The following is a 27,913-nucleotide window of genomic DNA, read 5'->3' as shown; positions in this document are numbered from 1 at the left end:
GACATATATCTATTTGTATAACTTTTAAATATATTCTCTTAGCTTGGTTAATATTAGGATCTACTTTTTGTAATGTGAACTTAAAGCACAGTAGAATGAGGAAATAAGTTGTCTGAAAGTGTTGTATGAGTAGCAACTAGTAAGTTATGAAATTAAAACTGCACTTCACAGTTTTTAGCATAGATTAAACATACTCCTTAACAAGACACAAACTACCATGAATTAATTTCTATGAAAATAATCAGCAACATTTTTTCCATTTTTGAACAGAGATATATATTTTTTTAACTCTACTTTCTTGTTTTGTTACACAATTTTGTCTCTGCTTCTCTTCTGAAACAACACAACCAGCTGCGTAATAAAGGCCAATGACCTAAATATCATGACTGTGCAATGTTGTATTTTGATGTAAAAATGCAAATCATGGCATTAATTTGAATATATTTGTAGTTATTTCAAATTATATTTTTGATGATTCAAAGTTTCTACACGGAAAAAGATAATCTGAAGTCAAACCGGGCAAAGGATTCCTGAAAATACCACTTTGTATCATTGTCCTGCTGTTAGAATCCCAGGCTAAGCTAGCCCTCCAGTCTAAATATAGCTTCAAGGTTGCACCCTCCCCTCCCTCCTCGCCTTCTCCATTCACAGTGGCCCGCTCCCTTCGAGGTCATTGTCCAACACATCACACCCTTCTATTGTTTTGCTTTTCTAGTATTTCTATTCTGACTTTTTCTTTAAACATTAAATTAAATAAATCATGGAAGTCGTAATGGTATTAGTCTGTACCGAAATTAGGCTAGTAGCTCAGGGCACCGCAGACCCCTAACTGCATGCATTTATATATTTTTAAAGTTTAAATTAAAAAACTGTTATTGTGTTGGTTGGAAAAAAGTAACCAGTTGTGTTACATTATCTTGTCACAATGTTGCTGCAAACATGATTATTCTTAAAAACTCTTTACCTAATTTTTAACTACCTGTACGTTATTATGGCTATGACCTATCTTAGTAGTAAAAAAGGTTAAGCCTTTATCTTAACTGTTTTTCTTCTTGACATAATCATGTTAGGAGACAAAGATGTTGATAATGTGTCATACTGTAATTGTTGTTAGAAAACCATAAATGTAGGAAATTGTTCATTTTTATTGTAATATCAATGAAATAAAATGAGAAAAATACAGGAAGCCCTGTACCGTACCCATTTTGTACCAAGAACAAATAATATAGGTAAGGGCAAAAATCGATTATTTTTAATGTTACATTGGTTAAAATCAGAATTATTAACCTTAGTAGAGTTCCAAAGCTGTGATTGGAAAACTCTTTGGAGTCTATAATAATAACATAAATATTCGCTCGGTAATATTTGATATTCGAAAATATTATAAAGTATTCGATTCGATTCGAACCCAAAAATCACTATTCGCACACCCCTAGTACATAGCTCATCTATTAATGCTTCTTGCTAACTGGTTGGTTAAAAATGTAAATATGTTGTTTATTTTTCGAATATAAAGTAATGTATTTGGTATGAAATCCTTTTGTCAAAATTTGTGACATGAAATAGGAAGTATGCGAGCAATTTTTTATGTTTTGGTCAGAAATGTTTTGTCAGTGATAAAAGTTTTGCTAATAAGTATATGCTTAACATAAGTTTTTGGGAAAATCTTTGGAACATTGGTTCGAGAGATATTTCAAGCTAAAGATGAGGTAATACTCATCTTGACGCTGCGGTCAGGACGAGCATCTCAATTTTCCTGGTGATTATTATATACGTTTGAAAGATGGAGATCCATTTGATTTTAGAACTGTATCATGAGTTATAACGTACACAGATATATATGATTAAGTGTACATATTTTAAGCCTTGGTAGGTTTGATTAAACTATTACCTTACCTTACCTCCTTGGCCATTGAAACCTCAGAAGGTTTTTGGCCTCGCCAACGATGCTTCTCCACTCTTCTCTATCCTATGATTAATCTCTTATATTATTAAATTTATACAATCAAACTTTCTGTTAACGGTTAAGGCCATTTACCGATTTACATATAGCACATAAAAGTGAAGCTTTGAGTTTGTAACCTCGACCTATGCTGCTATTTAAGAATATGGTTTGACTCCTCATGGGCCACCCCCTTAAGGGATAAAAGAGTGATAATAGCTTAAAAGAGTAGATATTTCTGGCTAATAGGTCTCATTAGACAATAGACAATAATCTTTATTGACATGTTCGTTTAGAACAGTACATGTGTCAGAATAATAACTAAAATTTGTAGATTTAATATGTTGTTAAAGCTGGTTGTCAAGGAATTCTTTATCTGAGTAGAATGGCCTTTCTTGCAGCCATGTTGTTAATTGTTTCTTTAAATGGTGAGTTTGTTCATTTCTAAGTTGTTCTGGTAGGTTGTTAAAATACAGGGCCCCTTTGTAGGATGACTTCTTTTCAAAGAGTCTTAGGCCCGATTTCACCAAATTCAAGCTAACGATGGTTTAGTTAAACTTCGGTTAAAACTAACTGATGATTTAAACCACAGTTAAGGAAATCTGGTTTCACCAGCAAAAGCGCGTGAAAACAAACGCTGGTTTTATAAACGAGAGTTTAGTGTAAAATCCAGGTGGCGGTGGCAGTGAAAACTGTCATAATAGCGGGCTGTTATGGGAGCAATAAGTAAACATAAATCTGAAAATCTGAAGAAAATAAATCTGTGTTTATAATATGAGGTAGTGAAAACAAAACTGGAGCATTGAAGGCAGCAAGAGTACAAGTAGGCCTATACAATAGATTCTGAGCAACAAGAACAAAATAACAACATAAAACAAGAACAAATAGCTAAACAATTAACATTAAGTAAATAAAGGCAAAGAAATATTGATAAAACAAATTCAATTGAGGATCAGAGGATTGAGTACAGTATTGCTGTTGAGTGTTGAGTCAAGACTCAGAATCTAACCTTTACGGTACATTTGAAATATTGGCAAAACTTGAGGCAAAAAGAGTTACAAGAACGAGACATAGTAAAGATACCATAAAAATAATGATTTTTTATAAATACCAGCAGAATAATGACAATTTAGGTTTAGTTATTGTCATTAATTACGTCTGACCAAACTAAATTAATTGTTTGACTGTAGGGTTAGGGTTACTCAAAAGGAAAAGGGAGCCTATTTTTTTGAACAAAGAAGAAAGGAATTTGATAATGTAGGTAGAAAAACACTTTTTCAGCCGGGATAAAAGAATCGGTGTAAAATAAAAGAGTGGCTGATCACATACCTAGAGATACGCCTTTACCAAAAACCTTGTGGGATAACCTAAAGAAAAAGGCAAAACATTTTAATAATTCATATCTAGTAATAAAATTAATTTCGTCTTAGTTAAATCATTAACTTTTCTCTTATCCACCTAGTTCGGCGAACAACATAGGATACTCTTCATCACTATCACTTTCAAAAGCTAACTCGTATCGTATGCTCTTCTAGCTTCTGGCCTTTCCATATAAACCTAAAGCCAGAGCTGATATTTATTTAACGAAAGATTAAAGAAGTTAACCGGTCAAAATTGGGCAGTTAATTATCTAACGACGGTTTAGTCTAAACTAGCGCTAACGGCGAGTGGTGAAATCCGATTTCGTCAGTTAAGAGCTAACTGTAGTTAGAGCAAGGCTTAACGGCGGTTTAAATGTTTGGTGAAATCGGGCCTTAGATGGTGAGGCGGTATTGCAAAGCTAGAGGCGTTCCGTGTATTGTGATGGTGAATGTCTCTGTTTCTTGTTTCCTTGATATTGAAGGTCTGCTAGACATCTTATAGCTCTTTTTTGGTGGATAAGGACTATTTTTAGATAGTTGTTGGATGTACTTCCCCAGACCACCAGACCATACCTGAGGTGTGACTCGACCAGGTTATGGTAGCTGTTTTTGCGGTGTCCAGACAACCAACCTGCTTCACTCGCCTGATGATGTAAATGCCAGAGCGTAGCTTCTTGCAGAGTTGGTCAATGTGCTGTTTCCATGTCAGTTTTGAATCCATGATAATGCCAAGATATTTGGTACATTTTGTGCTTCTATCCCAGGGATGAATACTTTTGTGTCTTTATTTTTAGTAGAGTAGTTCAGCTGAATAGTTTTCTTTTCATTTAGAGCCAATTCATTTACTTTGTGATATTGTTTAGTCATGTTGAAGGTTATATTGATGTTTCGGTTTAAAGTTTCTGTTGATTTGTCAGTTAGTGTGATGACAGAGTCATCTGCATACATTGTGGTTTGGCAGTATTCTTGTAGCTGGTCTGGTAGGTCATTTTTGAGGAGGAGGAACAGGACTGGTCCAAGAACTGATCCCTGTGGTACTCCTCTCCGTATAGGGACAATTAATTTTGGAATGTATTTTATAGCGAGTGTTTTTTTTCTACATGCTGAATCTCAACTAGTTGCTGTCTGCCATTAAGATAACTGTGGAACCATTGTTTAGACTTTCCCTCAATACCCAGAGCTCCCAATTTTCTAAGAAGTGTCTTGTGGTTAAGGCAGTCAAAGGCCTTGCTAAAGTCCAGAAACAGATTTGTGACTGAGGAGCCATTTTCTAGTTGTTCTATTATGTGCTCGGTGAGCTGTATTAAGGCAGTGGAAGTGGATCTTCTTTTAATGAAGCCATGTTGCTGGCTGGTGATCAGCTGATTTTGGTCTAAATGGGATATTAGTCTGTTAAGGACAATTTTTCAAATATCTTAGAGAAGGTCGGTATAAGTAAAATTGGTCTCTAACTTTTAGCATCTGTGTTTGGTCCACTTTTATATTTAGGGTATTCCTTGGCAGTTTTCAGCTGTGTTGGGAAGACCCCTCGTTTGAGAGACTTATTTATGAGTGCTGTTAGTGGGTTAATCAGTTCATTTTTGCATGTTTTGACCAGTTTGGCTGATATTTCATCAGTGCCAAATGAAGTTTTTGGTTTAAGTGAGTCTATTGCTTTTAGTACTTCATTACGTGTTGCAAGCTGAAATTTTAATTTGTTAAAGGAGGAATTTCGGGGGTTCTGGTGTGTGTGTTGGTGTTGTTGGCCTGAAGTGTCCTTTCTGCAGCTGTTGCAAAAAAAACTGTTGAGGTGGTTTGCTATTTTGATTGGGTCCTGTAATGTCTCCCCATCTACAAGGAGTTCCCACTCATTTGCTATACTGGTACCTACTTGATTTTCTCTCATTATTCATTACCTGCCAGAGTGCCTTGGACTTGTTGTCGGCATTGCTTATATAGTCGGATGTTTGAGTTTTCCTCAAAGTCTTTAGTCTTAGGTCATAGTCCCTTTTTCTTGCTGCAGTTTCTGCTTTATCTTCAGGTAGACATGTGCAGTTTTCTTTTTCCAGGGCTTTTATATATAGATTTCGGGCTTTCGCAAGACGGTGTGGGTAGTGTATCACTAGGGAAGGTTGTATTCTTGGCATTCTCTTGCTGAAGTATTTTACTTTTAATGGCTGCCAAAGTGTTTTCTGTTTCTTCTTGCCAGGTCTTCAGCTTCTCAAGTAGCAGGGGCATTGAGCTGTTTTGTGTTGGTAGCTCAGAGCTAAGGGTTTGAGATTCAGAGTTTTTAAATGTTAAAATGTTTTTTTGCTTGATGATTTCCAGAAACTTTATATTTTGTTGGGTTCATAATCATTTGTTCTTTATTTGTTTGGTTCTTTATTTCTTTTTCTAGATTACAAATTACTTGATCTTTGTCCTTGTCTTGATCTCCAAACATTGTTGTTAGTTCAGCTCTGGGTTGTCTCTCTTTGATTAGCTGTTGCTCAGCTTCATTTAAGGTTTCTGTTATCAATGTTATTTGATTTAATAAAGATTCCTTCTCATGTTCTAGTTCTTCGATTTTTGCTTCATAGTTCATTTAAAGAGAATTGTTATTGTTGAAAACCTGATGGGTTAGTTTAGTATTTTCTATAGTCAAATCATGTAGGTCTTGTTTTAATTTATTGTTTTCTGAAAGTAGGACATTACCAACTTCAGCAACTAAAGTTAGGGATGTCTCTAAGTATTCCTGTCCTTGGGCTTAAAATTGTTTTATTTTTGCTTGAAGGTCTTCTGAGCTAGTTTTGACTTGACATTCAGAGGTTGTTTCAATCTTTTGATCGCTTAAGGGGGTTGTGCATGTAGGCAGAAAGGGGATTGAGTCCCTTTGAAGTTTACATTCTTTGCAGCTCCATGATTTGTAACCAGCTTTAATGATTTTTCTGAAATCACTTGTTGACATTCCAGTACATTTAGAATGGAACCACTTTCTGCAAGGACCTGTACAAACTATTGCTGAGTACTTGACTCCAAGATCACACACACCACATGGAGTCTTAGACATGGTTTGGTTTTTATGGACAGTGCCTAAAAATTGGGCAGTTTTTTAGACAAGCTTTGGCTAGTTGCTTCTGTTGAGAATTTAAAATATTGTGTTGTCAGTTTTTTAGGCAAGCTTTAGCCGGTTGCTTCTGTTTAAAATTGAAAAAAAATGTGGTAAAAATTGGACATTTTTTTAGGCAAGCTTTGGCTGGTTGCTTCTGTTGAAAATTGAAAATATTGTTTGATAAAAATTGGGCAGTTTTTTAGGCAAGAACGAAGTGGCGGACTTTTCAACAAAACGAGAGTAGACAAGATTAAAGCTGATGTTATTGACATGAACGGAGAGGATATGGCTGAGTTTTGGTTAATAGTTATGATTTTTTGGAGCAAAACTGGGTGGGCTGGTGACCACAAAAAACTCACTGATTAAAGAGTGACAAAACCCAATGGCTTGTTGTTCCTTAACTAGAGTAAGTACTTCCAACAAGCGTACATTCGTAAGAGCACTACACAAAGCATCAGACTGTGTCAGCCATCTTGAGAGCCTATTAGTAGGTTTGAATGCTTACTTCTGAGACTTAAGTCCTAAACTTTAATTTTTAGTCCAGCACTGGTATTTAAATTAAGTTTTACTTATCAAAATGTATATTTGTTAATCTGTTTAGCTCCTAGAGTAAACCGTAGTTCATCCAGGAAGCGATCAACTTCAGCACCGCCACCAATAACTACTCCTTCATCTGACAGATTCAAGGTATTTTGTCTTTCATTTAACATCATCGTCGTCTTTTAACACCATACACTAAATACTGATAGGCTAGGCATATTTGGAATGTTAGCGGAAAGTTTAGGTACAGTCCTAATCACCATTATTCCTTATGTTTTTTGGGTCGCTGAACACCAATATGAGGTTTGCTGACAGATATTGTCAATTTTTTTAGGTTTTGGGCTAAATCTCGGTAAATATGAGTATTTTTTTTTTAAAGACCCTGCTTTGTAAAATTAAAGAAGAAAAAATTACTACAAGTTTCATGTATAATATTATTTTGTTTTTACAACAAACCGTTTGTGACGGTGCAATTTCGTCCTAGGATAAAATTGTACTGTCCGCCTCGGATAGCTAATCTAATTGAGTTAGTCCAGGGTTAGTAGTAATAATAATAGTATTAAGTTTTAAAATATGGGCTCAGATATGGTCGTTAAAGCATCAGCTTTCAGTAAATGACACATTCATCACTGCCCGGGTTAGGCCTTAATTTAAACAAATTGGCGTTAATTCCGTGAGTGAAACACTGGTCGTAATTAACTAAAATCTTAACTTCGAAAATAAAAACAAACCTCTACTTAATGGATATACCGTGTTTCACTTTTGGAATTAAAACCAACTATACTTACAATTAACCGAATCGATTGTCGCGGGTCCACGAGCTATTTTTCCCTGGCCTAACACCTACTATTCGACGATACTAGAGTTATTTCACCACTGGCTAATTACCGGGCTATTCCGCCCTCGCCCTACCAGGGAGATGTTGCTAGCTATTCGCCCAGCACTGAAGTCCGAGTCCCTGTCCTGCGCGGCTTTTATAGGGGTCGCGACGCTAGCGCAGTGCGTGGCCGCTCTGTGAACTAATGACTCTGCGCGGGCCATTTGAAATCGCCTAAACGCTCGTTTTCTAATCTCGTAATATTTTTACCGTTACACGTTAGACCACTAGATCACACTAAAAATAACCAGAAGTATAAAAAAAAAATGAAACTAAACGCTTTTACATTAGGTTTCCTTTGAAACAACCCATGTTACGATAATTTTAACTATTCATGATAATAAAATGGAACACACTTAAAAACTAGGTGTACAATGCATTTGTCCGCTTGCAATATTGAGCGGAGCTAGCATATTAATTAATCCAATACTCTTCTAAATTCAATGCTACATCTGTTTCTCGTAAATGGGATATATATAAGGCTCTATTCTGGGCCCATTACTTTTCTATGCCATCATAAGGGTTTGCCTTGTATCACACCTTTTGATAACATCACAATGTATGTAGGAACTTGCTAATATCACGTAAAACTTTTGATGAAATCAAAGTTCCCGCTTTTAATCCTTGAGGTGGCGCTTGCAGAGTTTTCCTCCGCACTTGTAGTTTTTGTTAATATAAATTATGCGGGTGTCGGCAGTCGTGTCCGGCTCCATACTTCACGCACCTCATCCCGGGAATGCCCCTAAGCTATTTTTACCCCCAAATTCCTCCTTATTTTGTTGTCAGTTGCAATTCAGTGATGCGGTGTCCAGGGGCGTAACAGATTTCTTCGGGCCCCCCTGCAAACTTATTTTTTGGGCTTCCTCTCATGAGTTACTTTTAGACCACCAATACAACATAATCAAACAACCTCCCCCCCATGAGTTATTTTTCGATGAACAATACAATGGCCAAACAGATTCATCATAAATACATTGTAGTAGGCCTAGTGGATATATGATGGGTTATGTTCCATAAAAGGGTGTGTTAAGTATTTCAGTCATGGTTTGATATGATAAAGTTACATCATTATATAAATAGCAGTACCCTATTTGTAGAAAGTTTTGAAATAAAATAAAAATACCTTATATTTTAATCCGTATCAGAATGTTTCATTTCAAATGAGGTGTTATATTTAATTTACTACACAGGTTTTCAATTATTTATTAGGTTAGTTTTTATCGATGGTTATAATTAGGCTAACTCACACACTCAAAGTTGGTTAATTTAGAAGATTGACGTACTTTTATCACAGGCTAAAATAGCCTATTGCATATAAAGGCTACTTACAGTCTTCGCAATTCTGTTGATTTAGCACTACGGCCGTTTCGGAGATAACTCCATCGTCGGGTGCGTAGTCATTATATACACTAAACTGAAAACATAGGTGTGCTATTCCTGTAATATGCTGACGTCACCCAGATTGCAAACAAAAATCACCTGATTGTATTGCCATATCTATCTATCTATACTTATTTAATACGCAAGCAGGAATTTTGTGACAATTACTCCTCCGAAACTACTGAACCGATTGACATGTTTTTGGTGTCATTGGAAAGAGCGTAACGTGAAGTTGTGCAGGAAACTTTCTTTTTAGGGAAATAATTAGAGAGTGAGGCCCTGGGGCCCTTTAAAGTTTCGTATTTCTCCATAAGATTAACATGGGAAACAAAAATTGTTTTGAAACTCCAGCTGTTGTCAGAAATTAAATATTAATAATTGGTCTCCATGGAAGCATGAGAAAATTCACAATGTTTACATTTGCTTTGACATTTAAAATGTAAACAACCAGAACTGTCAAATGCCTATTTCACAATTTTAGACAGCTGATAAAAAAATAAAACAACTATGGGTAGGTTTATTTAATCTTAAACTTTTTGATAGATTATTATAAATCTATTTCAATAATTATGAAACAAATTTTTCGCCTATTTCACAATTTTGGATGTTGGTTTGTGTTTAATGATATAAGTTAGTTATTAAATTTTTATTTTAAGTTTTAAGGATTTGGCATATGACTAAGCCTATGATAAATAACACCAGTTCAGATTTCTGCCAGTTTTTGCCTAACTCTGTCCTGTAGAGTTTAAAGTAGCCTACACCTTATTGTCTACAAATTGGCTAAATAACTTAGGTACGGTACTTAATAAAAGCTGACAGCCTTTTTACGTTGACCTTAAATTGTAAGCTTACCGTACCTTTTCCCGTCCATGGGCAGTTTGATTGTTAAAAATTCACCCTTTAAAATCGAAAAGGACTGTTATGTAAATTGTAAGTATTTCCATTGGTTGATAATCTTTTTGTTGGCTCTTTTGCTCTTTTAAAATCATTGGAAATAATGACTGTTATAAGTTTTCAACCAAGTAATTTGTTTGTAAATAACTCCTGTACTTCTTTGCAATTGCTCGATTTCGAGCAACATGTACACTAGTACTTATTTAATACGCAAGCAGGATTTTTGTGACAATTACTCCTCCAAAACTACTGAACCAATTGACATGTTTTTGGTGTCATTGGAAAGAGCGTAATGTGAAGTTGTGCAGGAAACTTTCTTTTTAGGTAAATAATTAGAGAGTGAGGCCCTGGGGCCCTTTAAAGTTTCGTATTTCTCCATAAGATTAACATGGAAAACAAACATTGTTTTGAAACTCCAGCTGTTGTCAGAAATTAAATATTTTTTTACGTTGACTTAAACTGTAAGCTTACCTTTTCTTGTCCATGGGCAGTTTAATTGTTAAAAATTAACCCTTTTAACTGGAATAGGACTGTTAAGTAAATATTAAATATTTCCATTGGTTAATAATCTTTTAGTTGACTCTTTTAAAATCATTGGAAATTATGACTGTTATTAGTTTTTAAACAAGTAATTTGTTTATAAATAACTCCTGTACTTCTTTGCAAATGCTCGATTTCGAGCAACATGTACACTAGTAAGTATATATTTGTTTTGATGATTTTTTAAAATGGTGAAACGGTTGTTTGCAATCTGGGTGACGTCAGCATATGACGGGAATAGCACATACCTATGTTTTTCCTGACACCATACCTTAGTTCGTTAATGACTGAATAGGCCTAACAAAATTAAATGATGACAACACAACTTATTATTATTTTTACATTAATGTTATTACTTGTTCAATACAATTATTGAATGATTGGTACTACATTTCAATAAGAATGAACTCCAATTTTTCAGCCCCACTCGTCTCACGGGCCTCTATTCTCGCCGGTTTCCGCTAGCAGTTTCGCGGGCCCTCCCGCATTGTGGGCCCTGCGGGTCCTTCTGTTACGCCACTGGCGGTGTCAGTTTGCGAAGGTTTTCTTTGCGTGCGCCCTGTCGCGTAGCGTCGAGTTTATTTTCACATGCGCTCTTGTCAAACTGTGTGTATATTTTATACATACGGAAATATAAACATGTTTAAATGTATTATTTCATTTATAATTATTATCAAATATATTTTGTTTGCATGTATACAGGGTGATTGATATAAGTGTGCCAGCCGTTTTATTCGAAAACTATAAGAGATATCAAAAAAAGTTAAATGGTAAGTGCCTTGGATTTTTTATTTAAAAAATTGTAGTCAAGTCAAAAAAATTATTTTAGCCGCCATTTTTCCAATATGGCCGCCAACTTTGATTTTTCTTACAGAACACCCTGTATTTTATGATGTATTCTGGTCGAAAAAGTAATTTTAGGACGATTTTATTCTTGTGATTTTTTTCATAAACCTAACTGTTTCAAAGATAATAATGGTTAAAGTTTTGAAATTTCTGCATGAGAAAGAGTTTCGATAAAGGCCTAAGCAAGCATGCCAGCTGTTTTGTTCGAAAACCATTCAAAATTTCACAACTTAAACCATTATTATCTTTGAAACGGTTAGGTTTATGAAAAAAATCACAAGAATAAAATCGTCTTAAAATTACTTTTTCTACCAGAATACATCATAAAATACAGGGTGTTCCATAAGAAAAATCAAAGTTGGCGGCCATATTGGAAAAATGGCGGCTAAAATAATTTTTTTGACTTGACTATAATTTTTTAAATAAAAAATCCAAGGCACTTACCATTTAACTTTTTTTGATATCTCTTACAGTTTTCGAATAAAATGGCTGGCACACTTATATCAATCACCCTGTATGTATAATTGCATTATTGAGGAACAAAACTCTGCACGCGCCCTCTCTCGTAACATACCTTTATACTAGAAAATTGCTCAATATTGTTATTTGAAATATTACTCATATTAAGTTAAAAGAATAATGTTATTAACAAAGGAGTTAGGTTATTCAACATTTACATACAATATTTTGTTATAACAACAAGTAAAATGTGTAAAATTTATGCTATTTAGTGTTGTGGAAAAAAGTTCCGCATGCGCCCGCTCCTGTTTTACTGGTGAAGCACCTCCTCGAGGGTTAACCAGATTTCAACCTTAGACTCTTTAACGAAAAATGCTTGCTACTGAATCCTAATAAAACTAAGTTTATCACTTTTACAGCTTGCTCTAGAATCAGACCTGCACCTGAATTGACAATATTGTTTAATGATCACGTGTTGGAAGAGGTGTGATTCTTGATTTGTGGGCCTATTAATAGACAAAAACTTAAATTGGAATAATCATGTTTAATAAATTTCTAAAAAGTTTGCTTCTGGTTTATTTGCATTAAGGAAGATTTCTAAATTTAGCAGTTTGCTTACAATGAAAACCCTTTCCTTTATCATGCCCTTGTACAGTTTCATTCATATTGCTTTTGTTTTATATGGTAATACGTCAAATGAAAATTTAAATGAAATTCTTATTAAAGAAAAAAAACAAGCAATAAGAAAAGTGTTAAAGCTCAATTGGGATGATTCTGTTAAACACCTATTTACTGAGTTAGGATTTATGACTGTAATAGTCTATACATTTTTGAACTTATTTTGTTTAAAAAAAAGAATTCTCATAGAATAGAAACGTTGGGTCACAAAACCATAGTTACAATACTATAAACAATATAGTATTTGCTTATACAAGCCACAGTCTTAAATTATATGAAAAGAAACCTTTCTATGCAGGTATTAGATTCTACAATGCTCTTTCTTTGTGGATTTTACACACAAGATTTTAATGTGTTTAAGAAAAAATTTAAAAGCTTAGGTAATGCTATCCAAACCTTTGTATTCTCTCTACATGAGTTTATTGATTAATGTAATGTTATAAACTTATCTCCATGTCTAATTTCATGTATATTGCAGTATAAATTATTAACTTATAATGTTTTTGTGTATTGTAAGTTAGTAAAAATCTTCCATCTTAAGAAATAATCCCAGATCTAAATTCTATTGATGCCATTCTATGTACGCATGTATACAAAATTAATAAAGATATTTGAATCTTGAATCTTGAAAAAATTAGGGTGGTTGGTAGATCAACCTAATATATTATATATTCAATCCCTCCAGGTTGAAGGTTTGCATTCCATTCGTCCCTTTTCGGGTGGGCCCAAGAGGAGAGAAACAGCAGCTTCTTCCACATCCTCTTGTGCTCCTAAGGCTTCCTCAAGGTTAAGAAACTGATGACCAGTTTAACTTGGAGATCCAGTAGCATTTTTGTGCACAGGTTTTGGTGCACTTGCATATTGTTACTTTGTAGCTGTGCTATGTGCTCCAGCTGCTGAGGGTGAAGGGTTGAATTCCACCAGTGACATTAACTTTTTGTCAAAGATTTTGCTTAGAATGTGATTACTTCTTAACTGTACATCTTTTGTTAGAATTTGAAGCATTTATAATTTTATTTTATGAACAAATATATTTTTTTTTTTTAGTAAACCTTCATTTGATTTTTATTTTGTATCTTTTTTATATTATCAGCAAGTTTGGTTGGTTAGATTAGGTTATGACAGGTTATTATTTTAATTAAAAATTATAAAATTAATTTTATAATAAAAAAATAGTTTATAACTAAAAAATTATTGTTATAGCTACAACATTATAAAACTAATTTTATAATTTTTCTTAAATCAACGTGAGGGGCTCCCCCACACCTTCTCAGAAGAGGTTTTTATCGATTCCTGAACAGGAAAATGAGACGCTAGTGTGATACCAAAATGAGGTACTCTCACAAATCATATTTCAACAGTCCGCATCTTCAGATGCTTGTTTCCAAGATGTATTTTTTTATGTCATCTTAGTCTTTTCTTGTTATTAGGGTTGGCTAAGACTTTTTTTGTTTTGGTTAGCGTCAGAGTTTCATCATAGAGAATGTCTGCAGAAGTAGTTTTCATTGCTCTTTTAAATCGTTTGGTACTATTTGTTCCACCTTGCGAATGTTGGGGGTAACCATAAAAAACAGAGAAAGGTTGATGCTCTGGCCATACAACTTAGTGTAGTAGGAACTCACCATCAATAACATACTGCACTTGACCTTGGGAGTGCTAGTTTTCAATGGGGACAAGTGCTTAACACAGACTTGATTTGGTTCCTCTTTGCAAACCTTTATTATAAAACAAGTTTATCGTAGAAACAAATATTACGTATGAAACTTGTTGTAAATTTTGTCTTCTTTAATTTACAAAGGAGATTCTTAAAAAAAAAAACATAATTACTGATATTTGGCCCAAAACCTAACCAAATTTTGAAGTTTTTTTTCCTAAAAAAAAAAATGTTTCTGGAATAATATTTGTCAGCAACCTCATAATCGTGTTCAGCGATTCAAAAAAATATAAAGAATAATGGTGATTAGGACTGCACCTAAACGTTCCCTGGTAACTTTCCTAATATGCCTAGGCTATGATCACTTCATCAAAAGTGTCATTCATGGACTAGTTTTGTTATTTAAAATATTAAATCAGAAAATCCATAATTTGTAAAGTTATTTAGTGATTAGTTGGTGTAATTCCGCAGTGAAGAAGAACTTTTCAATTATTTATTAGTGTTACATGGGTATTAAACTTGATTGACTTTTTAAGGTAGGCCTACACAAGGCAATGTTTTTCTTGCTCAAATTTTACTCATTATGTGCAGACACCCACTAACAGTCGGCAAAACCTCGGTCCAATGTCGATGATCACACCGAAGGTGTCAGCCACCCCCATGTGTTTCCTGAGGCGTCCTGAACACGGAGAAGTAGCATTCGCCTCCTCAGGAAGTCCCTTGCTTGTCGGACGTGTATCTCTTGATGATATCCCGACTGTCAGTATTCCTCTGCAAGATGGTCGGGTGAGTACCTTTGCAATTAGTTCTTGCACAACAGCTTTGAATTTTTATATGGGTGGAACAAAATTAGGGTTAACAAATTTTATGTGTTAGTTTAAACTATCAAGCATTGGTGACAAAATAGCACAAATCAATGTTTCCATACCCTCACAGGGTAGGGAATACCGGTCAAATTAAGATTTTTTCAACATATTTGTATTTCCTTAGATGAAATGATACTACCACTGAGGCTTTAGGATAAAACAACTGCATAATCCCCTGTTGTGCATTAGAAGTTTAAAGTTGTAATTTTTTAGACAAATAAATACAATAAATTTTAAGTAAGTTTTCCTGTGTTACAGTGGACTGTAGTCAGTGTCAATTTTTATTAAAAACTTCTTTAACAATCTTTAAAATTATGTATAGAAAATGACTATTTCTTTGATTTTCATTCTTTAATTTAAGAGTTTTTCTTGATAAACATGGTACAGCTAAAATTGAATTTCCTGTAAAAATGCATGTACCTGCTTGATTAGTTTGGCCATATCCTAATTATAACAGGTGAAATACATCTTAAATTGAAGTAAGAATTTGAAAATAAATCAAATTTATGTTTTTCGGTTGAGTAATACAGTAGATAAATATATGCTGATGCTTGATGTGAAATCTGTACGTGCATACCTTCAATTTGAGACTTTAATCGTGAACATTGGTTGGGTAGAAGAGTCAAACGAACTCGAAAAAGAAAAACTGTTGTGTTTTAAATAAAGAATAGATTTGAATAACTTAATGAACTCATTTTATTAAGATGTAAACAGAAAACTAAAACTGTAAAATCAAAACATAAACAATCACAATAAAATAATGATCAGCTGGTATAGCAAAAACCAAATTTAACTCCCATAAGAGCATGGAGAGCAAATTTCGTTTACATATTAGCAGAGTGGGACTGTAGATAAATATGCCGATGCTTGATGTGAAATCTGTGTGTGCATACCTTCAATTTGAGACCTCAATCATGAAAATCGGTCGAGTAGAAGAGCCAAAAAAACTCTGGAAAGAAAAACCAAGTTTGTTATAAGATTGCTATGCAAACCTTTGTATTCTCTACATGAGTTTTTTGATTAATTTAAATGTTATAACTTATCTGTATGCCCAATTTCATGTATATAACAGTGTATATTATTAACTTATAATGTGTTTGTCTATTGTAAGTTTGTAAAAATGTTCCATCAGAAGAATGATCCTAGATCTACATTCTATTGACTCCATTCTGTATACACATTGTATAACAAATTAATAAAGACGAGGTGTTAGCCCATCCTACGTACGGGAATTCAGTTGTCAGTTAAAACCGTGTACAATTCAGATCAGCTAGTTTACACATATAAAGACAAAGTTTCTTGCAGTTTTAATGTGAAAAATCATCTTGTAAACAAATGTTGTGTGACCAAATATGTTTTTATTCCATCATAGGCCTTTACGATATGCATTTTAATACCGATAATTTTACAATAAAACAGCAATTCTGCAATTTTTACGATGTGAAAAGCGTTGAAGTGAGATTTGCAGCCGATTCGCACAGACGCACACTGATTATAAGTAGCCTACAGTAGAGGGAGTTAATAGTTAATTGAGAAGTGTATAGACCTAGTCAACGATACCACCTTCCGTAGCATACCTGCATCTTCCATAATTATTATCACCACAATACAACTACTATACACAATTTCCAGTAGGTCTGAATAGAAACGACCTAAATTAAAACGATAATATCCAATAAAATTCACAGTACACATAATTTAACTTTGGTGTCCTAACATAAAAACTAATCGTCACATCTATCCTTTATATCAATTTCACTGCATTAATTGCTAAAAGAAAGCGAGCTAATAAAAACGTTTTAATAAATAAGTGTAAACAAAGAAAAGTTAATACAATAACAGTTTGTTTTGAAACAGATGTTTGGTTCAAATAACATTCATTTGAAAAAAATAACTGGTCACATGTTGAATTTAAAAAGTAAACACCCTAGTAAAGCTAGTGACGTAATTATCTATGTTAATAATCAATGCCATTATCAGTTCTATCCTTTGATAATTACCCACCCTCATTGAATAAATGTACATCGTAATTTCCCATATTAGTTAATTTAAACTACAATATATTCATAGTTGAAATAAAAGTGATATTTTCACGTTTGGGGGCGCTAATATAGGCACCCCCCAAACGTAACCACAACTGAACACGATTTCATAAAAGGATGGTTTGTCTAATTGCAGTATCCTAGGTCAATGTTGACGTTGTGTTCAATCTATGTCATCCATCTGTTTATCTTTGTATAAAACCCGACTGAGGTTGTGGTGGTAATTTAAAATCGTGATTCCTGATTATTCTTGATCTTATTTTTATGACATCAATATTTCCGGGCCTAATCCAAACAAAGTTAAAGCAGACAAACATTAATTGTAAACAAAAAGCTACCATGAAGAATTAAAACATGTAAACATTGTTATTTTTCTTATCTTTCCTTGAAAAGTGGAGTAGTAAAATAATTTGCATTTATCCTTTTTTATTAAGACTCGTGTACAGAGCCTCGATTTGTACGGTGGTTTAATTAATTTTGGTCTAAGCTATTTAAACTGTGGCCTAATTATCTCTACTAATCTTACTTATTTCCTATAATCAATGACAAAATAAGGAGTAGGCTAAATAAAATAACCTCATAGTTCCATAGTTTATATTTAACCAGCTGTTAGTTAAAACAAATTATATTGCTTTAAAACAAATCGAAGATTACAAAGATTGCTTTAAAAAATAATTTGAATAGCCTATCCTAGTAATTTACTATGTATATTTGATTAATCTGTCATTCTCTTACAGAAGAATTGAACGTATCAATGATTAGCATTACACATAGTATAAATAATTCAACCCTAAGTATGTCTTTACATTTTTATCCATATGCTGAATTTGTGACACAAAAGCTGAATGTTTACAGCTGTTATGTTAAGCAAATTATTTTATGCCAAAAGCTAGTTTAGAATATTAGCGTCGGCTGCTAGACTTTAAAAAAATTAAAACTTAATTTCTAAAAAACTGGGACCCTAAACTAAAATTATGGCTTCGACATTCCCTAGTTCTCAAAATTATCTTTCTTTCAAAACAAAAATCATGAAAATCCGTCGAGTGGTTGATTCAGAATCGTGAAATAAAAAAACACTGTTTCGTTTTAATATTATAGATATTTTAATCTCTAATCCCCATCTCAACTGGTAGTTTAAAAATACCCCCGCCGCAGCAAACGTGCAGACTAAGCGAATTTCCATTTCACTGATTGGATTTACACTGAAATGTCTACTTAAAAATATTACATTTCCCCATTTAAATAGAATTAGTTTAACAAGTACTTAGGTTTGCTGCATCAGGGAGGGTAAAACTGTTTTTTTTATTTTGTAAAATGTTAATAGTTAGTAAGAAATAAAAACATTTTCCAAATTTGATCAAAATATGTTCATAAACAAGCAAACTACAACAGTTTATTTATTCTCCTAAGAATAACATGGGAATTTTAAATTTACAATTTTTTGGAATTTTCTCCGTAACCATTAGGCGCATAATAACGCTTCAATATACTAAATTATTTTTGCTTGAGTTATCGTGCTAACGGACACACATACAGGGTGACAATTAAGTCTTAGGACGACTTTATAACTTTTAAACGACAAACGATATCACAACCACATTTGGTATACCGTTACTGGAAATTGTAAACTACTTTTCTGTGTACATTCATTTTAAAGGTCTACTTCAACTGAAAACAATCCCGCAAACCGCACTTCAAAAGGTTGATCCTGCGCAAAATGGCAGATGTTCAAAGATTTTCAAAATTAGCCAATTTCTTTAAATTAAAACACTTTTTTAAATCTTTAAACAACTGTCATTTTTTAACGGATGGTCCTTTTGAAGTACGGTTTGCGGCATTGTATTCTACTAATAAATACCTTTAATTTGATGTGCATATCGACCTATGCTTCCATTCAAGATTTACTTCCGACTCCTTGTGGGCCGTCGCCCTGAAGAGTTATTTGGATCACTGAATGTGAAGTTATGGGGATCATTTTGAAGGGAATTTTAAGCAAAGAAAAATGCCGCTTTTTTTACAATAAAAAACAATAAAAAATGACAGTTGTTTAAAGATTTAAAAAAGTGTTTTAATTTAAAGAAATTGGCTAATTTTGAAAATCTTTGAACATCTGCCATTTTGCGCAGGATCAACCTTTTGAAGTGCGGTTTGCGGCATTGTTTTCAGTTGAAGTAGACCTTTAAAATGATGTACAACTCAACATAGGCTGTCATTAATCCGACCACCATGTACACAGAAAAGTAGTTTACAATTTCCAGTAACGGTATACCAAATGTGGTTGTGATATCGTTTGTCGTTTAAAAGTTATAAAGTCGTCCTAAGACTTAATTGTCACCCTGTATATATATATTATGAATTTGAACGGATGGTGTTTTTGGCCTCTAGGGACCTCAAAACGAAAAAAAAATCGGTCCCGCGGCCAGGTCTTACCATGAGTACTACGGTAATAGCTTATTCCCTATATGGGAAATTCGCTAAAAGTTAAGTTGCTTAACAATAGTTAGCAATCCCCAAAATTTACAATTTGAAACTTTAACTTAGACCAACTACTCCCTTAATGCATTCTCAAATTAGCCTAGCATATTCCTTTTAGTTCCAAAATTAATTATATGTTTATTATATTAATATGGATAAGAACTATTGCAAAGCTTTTTCTAAAAAAAAAAAAAATCATTTTTCCTACAGTCACCTTACAATGCCTTCCTTGCACTGATTGGATGTTATAGCACAGACAGTTGTTGATTGTTGCATCTACTTACTTTTGCCACACTCAGTCTACAAATATTGATTTTTTGTTTACGATTTCCAGATATTTTCAATACTTCCTGATCCTGGAGCCTCCGCTCCAAGCCTTCCAGAGTTTGATGAAGAAACTAAGAAATATTTGAAGACTCTGAGACAACATTTGGAGTTACTTGCCCCAAATACCCCTTGAGGTCAGCTTGCTTACCTGAGAAAATGCGAGTCCAGAGGCTTTTATATAGATACACAATAAAAGAACACAAAGAACACTGATATTTCGTCCTGATAGGATTAAGAGTAATCTGTCAGAGATCTAGAGTAATCTAGTCAGATTTTCTGACTATGTAAGTTAGCTGAACGTTTTTACTTGTTATGTTACTGTTATTACTTGTTTAAACAATTCCTTACCAGCCAATTGGATTTCACAAATACTCCCTGAGTAATTTGTTAGTTTACATAGCCAATACAAGACCTGACATTAAGCTATGTTATGTCAAATGGTCAGTAAAACACTCATTCAGCGCAAATTAGGATAATTATTCTAGGTCTTTTTATCTTTTTACAAAGTAATTTTTCATCAATAGTATAAAAATGTTGTTGTTAAAATGAAACTGTAACAATTTATTGACACTTATAATAGACAATTTATTATACAAGACTGCACCTGTAGATGATCTAATAGAGCTTTTGAGATTTCTCAACTGAACAGAAAATGTAAGTCCTTTAGCAAATTTTCTATGCCCACTAGTATTATACTATTTGTGCTGATTAAGATGTGTTGAGTAGCTATACACAGAATAGACTTCCCTTTATAATGTAAAAACTTGAAGCCAAAAAATGTGCAATCTGTTGAGATGGTACCAACTAATGACAGTATTCTGTGTTAAGTGATAAATCAATCAGCTGTTCTGTTGACATGGATTTTAATTAATTTTTTACCCAATTCACTAGTACCCTCTGGTGAGATGGTCCTGAACTTCATCTATTTTTTCTTGGGTTCAAATTTTTACAGTGGATGAGAACTCTACTATAGTATGTTTATAGTATATTATGTCAGAAGGCCAGGAAGTAGGCGTCCCTCCCTCCTGCGACAACTTGTCTAATATTTATTGTATAGCTTTGTTTGGGCTTGGACAAGGCCCCACTAGAAAAAGCAGGCCATGCTGCAGGGTCCATGACGTCACACTAGTGGATAGTTTTCATTGATAAATTCATTGCCATCACCAATCCCATATGTTTTAGGTAAATAAACAAGCTGGCTGTTTGTAATGGTAAGAGTTTAGTACAACTATCCACCACTGTGACGTAGTGTTGCGCTACCCGCGCTGCAGCATGGCCTGTTTTTTCTAGAGGGGCCTTGGCTTGGAGCCTAATAAGAATAAGAATAATTTATTCCATTGATCATTTTACAAAGGAATAGGACAAGTCATATACATTACAAAATAATCATCTTAATACAATCAAATTTCTGATACATCAAAATATTACATAAAATACAATTAGGCATAATAACTTATTTTAATTAAAATTTAACATCAAAATTGCACTTGATAAAGTCACTAAGGCTGTAAAAAGGATTTTTAATAAACCAATTATAAATTGTATTAAAAAAAATATTATAAGCAACAAATTTTGCACTCTCAGGTAGTGTATTAAAAAAGCGAATTGAGTTAATTTTGGAGGAGTCAGCTGTTTTAGCCAGTCTATGAGGTTTCATGTTAATGAAGAAAGTTACTGCATTCGAGCTGATATCAAAGGCACAATCAACACTAGTTTCACAGTTCTAATGTTTGGAGTAAAATGACTGACAAAGAAGTGTCAGGTTGTATTTTGTAGTTTAATTACCTTAGCTTGGCCATTTCTTGAGATATTCAATGTAAAATATCGGTAGTTAGGTGCTATACTGAACAAATGTAAGTACTTTGTAAAATTCTAGTTTCACAATGATTTTTGGGCTTTCAGCTTCAACTCACATTACTGTTAGTATTACATTTCATACTCAGTAATATATTTATCCATACATGTAGAAATTTACCTTGAAATAGATAAATTATATTTTTCTTTAAAATATATTTAGGTAATATGTATTTATGATGATAATAGGTAATTTATTTTATATTGTCAATTAAGATTGCCAAAAAATAGTTTTGGATATTTTTATACGTATGAAAATTGAAAATATATTATTGTTTTTATCAGTATAAGTACTGTATATATGTCATTTTCCCTAGTACAAACCCTCTGTAATTTAAAATTCTTCATTGACGAGTCTATTGGGGGGTCAGGGTTTTAATTTAAAGAAACAGCTTGTGTTTGTTATGTAATAAAAAATCTATAAATTGACTATAACACCATTTTCATCCATCTTACTAATATTATAAATGTGAAAGTTTGTGTGTTTGTTTAAAGTTCAATCACGCATAAACTACTGATTGGGCTGAAATTTGGAATGATGATAGCTCATAATCCCGATTAACATATAGGCTTATTCTTATCTCAAAAATCCTTTTGGTCTGCGCCCCAGTGGCTTTGTAGTTCCCCATGTTAACCATAATGAGTATTCATATCTATATATTAATTTGAAACTGTTTTTCTTTGTCACAGCTATTTTGAGAGAACGGCTGGGCGTAGAAACTCGTCAGAGGTGTCTAAAGAAAGGTCCTTGGTCTGTAGATGAGCCATCAAAAGAGAAACATGGTGAATTCCCTTGGGGCTCTGCCCCCGTGGCCTTTAAATTCCCATCCCATGTTATTCTTATGGAGGAAAACGGGGTTTTTGTCACAGCTAATTTGAGAGAACGGCTAGGCGTAGAAACTTGGTCGGGGTCTCTAAAGAAAGGTCTTGGTCTGTAGATGAGCCATCAAAAGAGGAAAGAGGTGAATTCCCTTGGGGCTCTGCCCCAGAAGCCTTTAAAGTTGCCTCTTCAGATTTATTTACATTACGACCATATGCATAATTATACACTACTTTTTAATGCAACAGCTGTTAATATTTAAATTGTGATTTATTGAATTTGTCAAAATGAAGTACAGTACTTAATTGCAATGGATTTTTCTGATTTTAAAATTGATTTTCTTCTGCATCGTGTCATGTTTTGCAATATAATGTTCTATTACCAAATCAGTGGAAAATCCTAATATCACAGTAACTTTTAAAATTATTTCTTATGGAGTTAACTTATATCTATTGTATGGCTTGGTTTCTGCCTTTTTTACCACTTCATGGAGATTGTACGTAGGTGATATTCTTTGGCATATTGCATCTGTAGACGAAACTTGGGTTAATGTAATTATTACAATGGAAAAGAGCGAGAAATCCTGGAAAATTTAATATAGGCTAAAAATAAAACTGAATTAACACTGTGATACATTTCTTGAGCAATCATTGAAATAACCGATTTGCAAACAATGGAAACATAGAAAAAGTCATAGAACACAACAAAGTAGAAGAAATAGAAATAATGTTTTTTTTTACATTAAAAACACTAAAAAAACAAGATCAGCTTTTTGAAAAAAGATAAGATATTTACAAAAGATTTTGATTATATCTAACTGTTGTGTAGATCGTGAGTATTTCCATAAGCTTTGAGTCGCCTGCAATGCTTCGCAATTGCTCGAATTCGAGCAAAAGATACACTAGTTTAAAGGTAATTACAGAATTTAGTCAGTTGTTTCAACTAAAAAGTTTGTTCTATGATATTCAAAAGCATGAAAAGTTATAAGATTTGCTAACAGGGTGCAGCACTATCTTTTTTGCATTTATAAAAACAGCTAATTTGAACCAAGGGGTAGCAAAAAACTGTGACATGCAATGAGAACTGTCAAAGTTGGATTGTTTACAGTTATGTTTATGGTTTTAATTTCATGAATAATTTGTAATATTTTGCTAATTTTTCATAATTTACATTTCTCTATTGTATAGGTGAAGTGGTAGAGTGGCAGTGGTAATGGCGGATGTGACTGACGCGCTGACTTGCCCTGTGTGTAAAAATCGTTGTTTTGACGAAGAAAAAACCCTACAGTGTGACGGATATTGTGGTTGCTGGCATCACGCCAAATGTGTGAATCTTTCGGCTACAAATTTTAACGATTTACGGAAAATTGAAGACTTTATTAAGTGGTTTTGTGACGACTGCAACACTAAGCTCAAGTCTCATCTTGCTGTAAGGAAGACAGAATGTATCCTTAAAGGTGAGCTTCTTGACCTGAAGGAGAATTTCAACAATAATATTAATGCTCTTGAAAAGGAAATCAACATCTTAATGAATCAAGGCCTAAAAACCAAAGTCGTTTTAAATAAAGTTTTAACCAAGATTGACAAAGTCGACATAGTTGAAAATAGCGTAATAATATGCCAAAGTATGAGGAGTCGTCTGCAGTTTCAAAACAATATGTTTGTGATTTTTTATGGTGCCAATTATCCAATGTTTTAGAGTGTCATTTAAGAGTGATTGACCGAACTACAGTTTTAAATTATAGGATAAAATAAATAAATATAGGATGGAGAGGATACAGCTAACTCACCTGATGAAAGGTTGCAGACGAGTCAAAGAACACATAAAATCACACACATAAAATTATTTCGCCTCTTTCAGAGGCTTCTTCAGAAGTAGGCCTAGATGGTAGTTACAAAACAACAGTTTAAATAGGATGACACAGTTTGAATTCAAAATGTCTGACAGGTTGTCCAACTGACACTGCACAAAGCACTAAATACAGGCACATTGCAATATTGTATTTACATATAATATGTATATTGAAAAGCAAATTAGTTTTGTCCATGAAAATAAATACTTAAGAGTTAGCTGTGAGGGTGAGGATATGAGGATATTATCTAATGTTGAGGTTAGGTGGGGTTCTGGAGTTGGTCACAAACTGGTAAGCTAATTCCCATCTTCTGAGCATTGAACTATTGCATTGGTTCTTTGGCAATGATTTTAGAGCTTTTATGGTGAAACAGTCATCAAATAGAAGTTGGTGGAATAAGGCATGTTGTGCAACTGGTTTTTCTTTGCTAGTTTTAACATCATGTCGATGGCCGTTCATGCGTTTTCGGAGAGTCTCGGTTGTTAGGCCTATGTACTGGGCTGGACAATGTGAACATTGAAGCTGGTAGATAAGGTTCTCTGAGCTGCAGGTATGATGGCCTTGGATTCTGTAATTTTTATTATTATGGTGTGTGCTGGTAAAAGTTTCTGTAGGATGGTGTATCTGGCAAGATTTACATCGGTTTTCATTGCATGGGTATGAGCCCGGTCTTGGTTTCTCAAATGGTATTTTTGATGGATTTGGGAGTTTTGGGTGGACTAGCATATTTCTCAAATTTGGGGGTTGCCTATAGATTATGGAAGGGGCTCTTGAAAGGAGGTTTTTGGTTTGGCTGGAGGACTCTAGGATTTTGAAACCTGTTTTAAGGAGGTTGTTTAGTTGTTGCAGGCCAGGGTGGTAAGTGGTTATCAAATTTACTTGAAGATGGTTGGTATTTTTCTTTGTAGTTGGACGTGGGTTCTGAGCCGCTTGGATCTGAGATTTTACGAGAGTACTAGGATAGCCTCGGTTTTCGAAGGCTTTTTGAAGTTGGGTTTGGTATTGTGTACGGTCTTTCGGTTCTGAAATTAGGCGATTTCCCCTTAGGGCAAGACTGTAAGGAAGTGATCTCATGGTGTTATTCGGATGACAACTAGAAAAATGGAGGTATTGTTGGTGGTTGGTCGGTTTTATGTGGATAGATGTGGTGAGGTTATTGTTCCTTAGATGAATTGTAAGGTCTAAAAAGTTTATGGAAGTCTCAGAGAAATCCCAGGTGAAATTTAGCGGTCCAAAACTGTTGAGGTCTTCCAGGAACTTCCGTAGTGATTCTTCACCGTGGGTCCAAATTATGAAAATGTCGTCAATGTATCTAAACCAGCAGATGGGGAGGTGTTCACGGCTAGACAAAAACTTTTCTTCATAATTCCCCATGTAGAGATTAGCATAAGATGGGGCCATTCGTGTACCCATGGCAGTGCCCTTGATCTGTAGGAAGTGTTTGTCCTGAAATTGGAAATAGTTCTTTTCCAGAATGAATTTTATCAGTTGAGTTATAAACGAAGTGGTGGGTAGGGATCCTTTGGGTCTGTTTTGAAGGTAGTTTTCTGTTGCTGTTAGGCCGTGGACATGAGGTATGTTTGTGTAGAGTGAGGTGACATCAATAGTGGCCATGAGAGTGTTAGCGGGGAGTGGTTGTCTGACATTGTTAAGTTTTTGCAAAAAATCATTGGAGTCCTTGATATATGAGGCCAAGTTTTGTACTAGCGGTTGTAGATAGGCGTCTACGTATGAAGAGATACGTTCCGTTAAAGAACCGCAGCCTGATACTATGGGCCTTCCTGGCGGTGGTGTTATGCCTTTGTGGATTTTTGGTAATATGTAGATTTTTTGGCAGATGGGTTCTTCTGGTATTAACAGATTTGTTGTTTCTGGGGAGATATTGTTGGATTTGGAGTGTTTGTAAATTATTTCCTTGAGTTCAGCGGTGTACTTTATAGTTGGATCTTCTTTCAGAGGGAGGTAGGTGGAAGAATCACTGAGCTGGTGTTGGATTTCTGACACATAATCAGATTTATTCATTATCACTGTGGTCGAGCCTTTGTCAGCTGGAAGGATCATGATATCAGTATTTGATTTTAAAGTTGAAATGGCTTTTTTCTCGGCTTCGGTGAGGTTATGGAGTGTTGTAGAGGTTACGTTGTTTTCGAAAGTAGGATCTGAGATGTTTTGTACCAAGAAGTTGATATATTGTTCTATCGGATGGTCTGCTGGTAACGGTGGGGGATCGAAGTCCGAGGGTGGAGCAAACTTCGCTAGGGAGGGCGCCACACTGTTGGATTTCGAGTTGTCTTGATCTTGTGAGTTGAAATAATGTTTGAGACGTAGGTTCCTAGCTAGCGACATGATGTCTTTCACTAGGCCAAAATGGTCAAAACGGGGTGTGGGACAAAAACTGAGACCCTTGGTCAAAACTGTTTTTTCTATTTCTGAGAGCTGGTGGTTGGATAAGTTGCAAACTTGTTGGTCATTTGTAGAGGTTTCAGGGTTGTTTGGGACAGAATTGCTCTTGAATGGGGAAGTAGGAATCTTCGGTGGTTTAGGTAGAAAGGGTTTTTGGCCTACTGGTATTGGTAGTCCTAAGAGGGAAGCCAGACAAGGCCTATCTGAGATTAGAGGAACCTGATGTGGTTGGGTTTGTTGGACTAGGCCTATAGATCCATATTGATGTACATGTTTGATACAAAGGTTAGAGAGTTTTCTGAGTTTTCTTTCAGCTTCTTTGGTCATATTAATTAAGGCTTTCTGTGCTATTGATTTGAGATTATCTGCTAGTTGTGGTTTGTCATTCAAAATCAGCTTTGTGAGGTCAGAAAGAGCTTTTCTGTGGTTATACATTTGTTCAGAGTACAGTTGTAGGACAGATTTAGTCAAATCTATTGATTGTTTGTAGGCTAGGGCTAATATAGCAGGCCACATATTAGGGGGCATGCCACTGATGGCTGGTTTTACAGTTAGGCCCACTGGAGTTAGGCCTAGAGTAAGGCAAGAACTCAGGAAATGTACATGACAGGTAACTTTTGATAATTTGAAAGCATGTTGTTTGGCTTGTTTTAGCCAAAAGGAAGATAGGTTCATAGTGGATAGGATAGTTGGACAGTAACACTAAGGAAACAAAGGAGTAAAGGAAAGAGTGAAAAGATTTGTCACTTTAAGGTTATGTTTTTAGGAAAAAGCATTTAGCTTGGATTAAATAAATAAATATAGGATGGAGAGGATACAGCTAAATCACCTGATGAAAGGTTGCAGACGAGTCAAAGAACACATAAAATCACACACACACACATAAAATTTTATGTGTGTGATTTTATGTGTTCTTTGACTCGTCTGCAACCTTTCATCAGGTGAGTTAGCTGTATCCTCTCCATCCTATATTTATTTATTTAATCCAAGCTAAATGCTTTTTCCTAAAAACATAACCTTAAATTATAGGATA

At 34.3% G+C, this 27,913-nt stretch overlaps 2 protein-coding genes across 2 annotated transcripts in view; one reads left to right on the top strand and one right to left on the bottom strand.

Moving 5' to 3' along the window:
• Window positions 1–22,057, top strand: part of LOC128984089 (borealin-like) — a 65,966-nt gene extending 43,909 nt beyond the window's left edge. Inside the window, exons 5-7 of the mRNA XM_054403401.1 lie at window positions 6,975–7,060; window positions 14,833–15,027; window positions 19,959–22,057. Coding sequence (XP_054259376.1) covers window positions 6,975–7,060; window positions 14,833–15,027; window positions 19,959–20,084 — 407 coding nt within the window. The 3' untranslated portion in view covers window positions 20,085–22,057. The remainder of the gene's footprint in view (window positions 1–6,974; window positions 7,061–14,832; window positions 15,028–19,958) is intronic.
• Window positions 22,058–24,720: 2,663 nt separating this feature from the next.
• LOC128998696 (uncharacterized) lies at window positions 24,721–27,207 on the bottom strand. Its single transcript, XM_054424942.1, has one exon. It carries the CDS (start codon window positions 27,205–27,207, stop codon window positions 24,721–24,723), a length of 2,487 nt encoding a protein of 828 aa, XP_054280917.1.
• Window positions 27,208–27,913: the final 706 nt, after the last annotated feature.

The sequence above is a fragment of the Macrosteles quadrilineatus genome, unplaced genomic scaffold, assembly GCF_028750875.1.
Source record: "Macrosteles quadrilineatus isolate MER2022 unplaced genomic scaffold, UCM_ALF_1.0 Scaffold_1__1_contigs__length_201487025, whole genome shotgun sequence".
Classification (NCBI taxonomy): Eukaryota; Metazoa; Arthropoda; class Insecta; order Hemiptera; family Cicadellidae; genus Macrosteles; species Macrosteles quadrilineatus.
The sequence above is the reverse complement of the archived record's forward strand: the minus strand, read 5'-3'. Positions and strand labels throughout refer to the sequence as shown.

Excerpts from the sequence above, each read along its gene's own strand:
- LOC128998696 (XM_054424942.1), bottom strand. The coding sequence starts at position 27,207 with ATGACCAAAGAAGCTGAAAGAAAACTCAGAAAACTCTCTAACCTTTGT.